The sequence below is a fragment of the Hyposmocoma kahamanoa genome, unplaced genomic scaffold, assembly GCF_003589595.1.
Source record: "Hyposmocoma kahamanoa isolate Upper Pololo Valley unplaced genomic scaffold, ASM358959v1 81988, whole genome shotgun sequence".
Lineage (NCBI taxonomy): Eukaryota > Metazoa > Arthropoda > Insecta > Lepidoptera > Cosmopterigidae > Hyposmocoma > Hyposmocoma kahamanoa.
The window spans coordinates 2,224-8,303 of record NW_020654131.1 but is presented as its reverse complement, the minus strand read 5'-3'; the positions used below and the strand labels follow the sequence as shown (position 1 = coordinate 8,303).

Sequence of the window (6,080 nt, the reverse complement as noted above, 5' to 3'; positions counted from 1 at the left end):
TCTATTAAAAATATTGAACTCCTTCAACAATCCTTCTTAAATGAGTTAGTAAAGTCAGTCCAATTCCTCCTTAAACGTGGATTCCTTTCAAACATCTTCCATGCTTTTCTCCGCTCAGGCCTTTCGTTAATACATATGCAGGCATCTCTTATCTTGACACATACTTTAAGCGTACCTTACCCATTTGCACTATTTCCCGAATGTAATGATGCCTCACATATATGTTTAGTTCTCCGATGATGCATGGAATTTCCAGCAAATTGAATCGCAGGCTGACTATCATTGAGTAGTTCCCCAACTTCATTAATCCCAGTCAGCTCGGCTAGAAAAGCAGTCAAAAATACTGCCTTTCTTTGCTAACTTTAATAATAATAGCGAGGTTGTCATAGAGACATGTAACTCTCTGTGTCCTGAAAAAGAAATTAAGTTGAGAGAAAAAGAGCGGCTTATTCATATATTAGAAACAAAAAATTGGTGAAAACTTATTATCGACCCGACTCAGAACGATGGCAGTTCCGCGGTTACTACGGCCTTATTAGGTCTTAAAAGACACTGTAGATTACCTAATACCCTCGCGGCCTCTAAGGGCTGGAACGAATTACCTCATCCTAAAAAAAACTTAACGTCGTCATGAGCTTTCAAAAATAAATTCAAACTTTGGCTACTTTCGTGGCATCCATCGTTTGTACTCGTATATGAAATAAACTAATATTAACATAATCCAAGCATTTTTATTATTTGCAGAAGACATTTACAGTGTCAATTATATCCATAGATCTACCAACCATAGTGTATATATATATATAACATTCGTCCATCCCTACAATTTACAACATCTCCTCGATAAGCCGCCGAGGTCGCCTGATGGTGCGCTCATGGCGCTTTGATGCTTGCTGTAGGGACGCCGTGGTAGGTGGCGAATGCGTAGTAGCAGCGCATGGCCGCATTGGGGTGGTAGCTGAGTTCTGCGTTCCTGACGAACTTGCAAGGGGTTCCACCTCACTGGTGTTTATATGATGCGGGTCGTGTGTGGCCTGAGAGCCATCAGTAGAAACTGGACTGATATGGTCGGCTAAGCGGGAACGCACTTGATCAGCATGATATCTCCTTTCTACCCCATTGGCTGTGTCTACGGTGTACGAGTATCTATGCGTACGTCTGGATATGGTAGCAGGTTCCCATCGTGACCCATCCCGGGCTCGGACAAACACGCTGTCCCCCGATCTAAAACATGGTGTTAAATTTTCTGAATTTATATTAGCCTGTATCTGCCTATGCTGCAGGGCCTTTTTAGAGTTAGGGCGTGCGTTATCCAAAATACAATGCAGCTGACGTCCGAACATAAGTTGTCCTGGGCTCTTACCGGTGGTGGAATGAGGTGTTATGCGGTAGGAAAAAAGGAAATTTTCTAGTCGTCTTTTCAAGGTGAGATGGTCACTGGCACTTGATGATAGCCTGGATTTGAAAGTGCGAACCAAACGTTCAGCCAAACCGTTAGTCCGGGGATGGTACGGGGATGATTTTATGTGTAGAATACCCTTGTCTCTACAATAGTCTTGAAATTCCTGAGAAGTAAACTGTGGTCCATTGTCAGAAACCAAGAATTGAGGGAAGCCGAAGGTGGTGAAAATGGAATCTAACTCTTCACACAGTTTAGAAGTGGTTATCTGGTTCATGGGTTTAATTTCGACCCATTTCGAAAACGCATCTGCTAAGACAAACCAATATTTTCCCTCGAACGGGCCTGCAAAATCAATGTGTAGCCTTTCCCACGGGTTGTCAGGAACGGACCACGAGTATATAGGCAATTCAGCGTTGTTCGGCCGATTCTCTTGGCATTTGCGACAACGTTTAATGTACTCCTCAATGTCATCGTCAATGGACGGCCACCATACGTAAAAACGTGCTAGCGCTCTCATTGCGGATATGCCTGGGTGTCCTGTATGCAGATATTCCAAGGTGGCCTTTCTCAGGGTGTTCGGTATTACTATTCGACCTTGCCACATTAATATCTTATTTTCAATGGACAACTCAGTGCGCTTCCGAGCATAGGGCTTTAAGTCATCTGAATAAAAATTTTCACGCCAGCCGGTCTTAATGTACTCTGATACCTGTTTAAGCAAAGGGTCCTTCCTTGTCGCGCCTCGTACACTGTCCTCTGTTAACGCAATATCCGAAACTCTTTCATGCTGCAACTGAGCTACCACTCTGTGTACTGTCAATTCTGCATTAGACGGTTTATCTTCTGGATTGGGCATCCTAGAAAGAAAATCAGCCATAAAATTTAGATGCCCTTTTGTAAAAACTATATCGTAGTCATACCCTCCAATGATTAAAGCCCAACGCACTAGACGGTTATTGACAATTTTCGGCAAGTTACGTTGTGGTCCCAAAACGTGAATCAATGGCTTATGATCAGTGCTAAGTATGAATTTGGTACCACGTAAATATTGATCAAACTTTTGGATTCCAAAAAATATTGCTAAAGCTTCTCGGTCAATAACTGAATATTTAGTTTCCGCTGGTCTTAGTTTCCTTGAAGCAAAAACGATAGGTTGAATTTTGTCTGCCGATTTATGATATAGGACGGCACCCACACCTTTTTCCGAGGCATCGCAGGCTAAATACAATGGGCGCTTTTCGTCAAAAGCAACAAGCGGTTTCGATTGACTAATAAGATCTTTTGCGTTCTTAAAACTCGTATTTTCTTTGACGGTCCATTGCCACTTCCGGCGACCACCAGTCAATGCATGCAGATCTGCGCAGACACTATGTAGGTGAGGAATAAATTTCTCGTAAAAATTTATAAGACCTAAGAACGACCGCAGTTCTTGGGCGTTAGTGGGCGGTGTCGCTTTCATTATTGCATCAATTTTCGATTTCGTCGGCCTAATTCCGTCTTTAGTAATTGTGTGCCCAAGGTATTCAATCTCTGTCTGGAAAAATGAACATTTCTTTAAATTGACTTTTAAGCCCGCCTTATCTAGTTTGCTAAACACGGTCGATAGTGTTTGGAGGTGTTCAATGTCATTTTTCCCTGTTAAGGCAATGTCGTCAAAATACACTGCGACATTTGGTACACCGTCCAAAAGTTCATCCAAGTAATGTTGGAAAATTGAAGGAGCTGTTGAGATTCCAAATGGCATCCTATTGTATTGATAATATCCTTTGTGCGTAGAGATTGTCAGGTACTGTTTCGACTCTGGAGCTATTTCAAATTGCAAGTACGCATCCCTTAAATCTATTTTCGAAAATTTGGCTCCATTTGCCAGATTTTGTCGTAGCTGGTCAAAGAGTGGGACTGGGTGAGAATGAGTGACAATAACAGGATTAATAGTGCTACGAAAATCACCGCAAATTCGGATTTGGCCATTTGTTTTTACGACATTCACTGTGGGTGTAGCCCATTCTAATGGCGTGACATTTGGATCAACTTTAGTCACGATTCCTTCGTCAACTAAACGTTGAAGTTCAATTTCTATGTTCTTACGCATGGAAAACTTAACTGGTCGAGCAGGGACATGTTTAGGTACTGCCCCAGGTTTTATATGAATGTTGACTTCATAATTTTTAACTTTTCCTAGTTTATTATCAAAAAGGGATGAAAAGGTTGAAAGTACCTGTTTAAGCGTAGTGGTGTGTTGAATGGGTTTAACCGAATAGACTGGCTCTGGGAATGTCATTTTATACATCTCGCTCCACTGGAGGCCAAAAAGCATTGGATTGGCGTCTTCCATAACCACAACAGGTAATATTTTCCGCTCTCCCATGATTTCAACGGTTACGTCGGTGAGACCTTTTGGTTTGAGCTTAAGGTTCCCATAAGCTCGTAGCTTCGGTGCCTTGGTTAGAGAGGGTTCTCCGATCCGCTTCCAGAAATTTGTGCTAATAATGGAGTACACGGATCCTGGGTCCCAATCGAATGTGCAACTGACACCGTTGACGGTTACATCAATTCTCTTGCTGTCCTTGTTTCTCTTGCGTTCAACCTTGAAGACATCATCACTTTCATCCGAACTCGTGTCAAAAGACTGTGATGAACTTCCATCATTGTGTGCATTGTACTTAATTTTATGCAGTTTGTTACTATAATTGGTTGGTTGTTTCTTTTCTGTCGCGGTGCTCGCTAAATATGCCCTACCAGACTTTATACAGCAACTTTCAAAATGACCTTGTATGTGGCATTCATCGCATGTATGGTCTTTTGCCTTGCAAACGTTTAGCCTATGTCTCTCTTGTGCACCACATCGACGGCACTGGTTTGGACTTAGTTTGCGTAGAAACGTACATTGTTTATAGTGACGTCCTGTACTTGTTCTTGCTTTTACTTTATTAGCGGTAGCGGGCATGCTACTATCAGCATCACCTTCTGCTAACTCTCTGGACTGAGCTACTGCAAAGAATTGATCGAAAGTAACCTCTACAAGTTTTCCGTCGTAAGTCTCTTGAAGGTCTGGCCATTTCTGTTTTAGGTCCACTTCTAGTTGAGGGTGATTTAAGCCGGTAGCAAATCGATCGCGCAATTGACGTTGAAACATTGTGTCCTTGTAGCCACAATCGCTGGCGAGTTTCTTTAGCCTGTTAGCATACTGTTCCATAGTCTCGTTGTGGTCTCGTACGCAACTCCAAAATTCAGTTAGTGCTTTATACCTCGTAACTTTAGTTCGATGTAAATCGAGTAGTTTAGACTTAATGTCATTGTAGGAACTGTTTCCAAAGTTAGGAACGAGTGCTATTTTTAGGTCGTGAAATATCTCAGGAGACATACATGAAAATAATAATTCTTTCCTTGTGTCATTATCACTTACGGCCCATATGTCACATTTGGCTTCGAAAAAATCTAAAAATTTTTCTACCGATACAGTCGCAGGGTTAAAAGTGTCGCATTTGAAACTTTTAATAATTGTGTACTTGTTGCTGCTTGCCGAGCTGGTAGGTTCCGTGCCAGGTGTTGCTGGCGTGGGGAGCTCCACTGCTGGTCGTTGCTGCAACACAAGTTGTTGCAAAATGTCCGAAATCTGTTGTTGCTGATTTTTTTGTAATTGTAGAAATTCTTGGAATTGTTCCTTATTCATTTTGTTTGGTTACTCCTCGTCGCCAATGAAATAAACTAATATTAACATAATCCAAGCATTTTTATTATTTGCAGAAGACATTTACAGTGTCAATTATATCCATAGATCTACCAACCATAGTGTATATATATATATAACAGTATACGTAGTATTAATTGTTAAAGATAAAGCGGTAGGAGATATATGTATAGATTAAAATAAAGAACCTTTGACGATAATAAGTGTATACTTCAATATCAATTTTTCTTACAATACAACACTGACAAAACAATAGCTGGTCGCTAAGCAACGGACTACATAGTGTTGTCCTAATATTCACCTCTCTTTGAAACACCAGCCATCTTCTTCAGCGTCTCGGTTCTGGGCCCATAAAGTGGTTTGGTGAGGATGTCAGCAATCTGTCTAGTGGCAGGCACGTAACATATACTAATGCTCCCATCTTGAATGCATTCTCGTATGAAGAAAGATCGAATCCTAATATGCTTTGTTCTTTGGTGGAACTCGGGCGGATTCTTAGCTAATCTGATGGCAGACTCGTTATCCACATTCAGGGATGCTTGACATTCTTCATTAGTAATATCTTTGTAAATGCTTTTTAGCCAAATGATTTCTCTGGCGGCTTCACTCGCAGCTACAATTTCTGCCTCTGTGGAGGAGATGGCCACGGTATTTTGCCGTTTGCTGCTCCATGATATCGGGCCTCCACATGCATAAAATGCCCGAGATTGACCTTCCAGTTTCCATGCAACCTCCATGATCAGCATCACTATAGCATTCTAACTTGAGGACTTTATCCGGTCTGTAAATAATGCCTTCATCTATCGTTCCTTTAAGATAGCGCATTATCCTTTTGACGTTAAGTATATCCTCCTTTGTTGGCTTTTCTAAATTACGAGATGCCACGCTAACAGCATAGGCTATGTCTGGCCTTGTACCTGTCATCAAATATGCTAAGGTACCAACTGCTTCTCGATATGGGAAAGTTATAGCAACTTCTCTATCTAT

General features: G+C 41.5%; 1 protein-coding gene across 1 annotated transcript; it reads right to left on the bottom strand.

Annotated features, from left to right (window-relative positions):
• Positions 1-746: 746 nt before the first annotated feature.
• Positions 747-5,144, bottom strand: LOC113234228. The gene is made up of 2 exons (XM_026469526.1): positions 3,621-5,144; positions 747-1,224 (listed from the first exon to the last, which is right to left on the bottom strand). Exons 1-2 carry the CDS (start codon positions 5,073-5,075, stop codon positions 1,147-1,149), a joined length of 1,533 nt encoding a protein of 510 aa, XP_026325311.1. The 5' UTR covers positions 5,076-5,144; the 3' UTR covers positions 747-1,146.
• Positions 5,145-6,080: the final 936 nt, after the last annotated feature.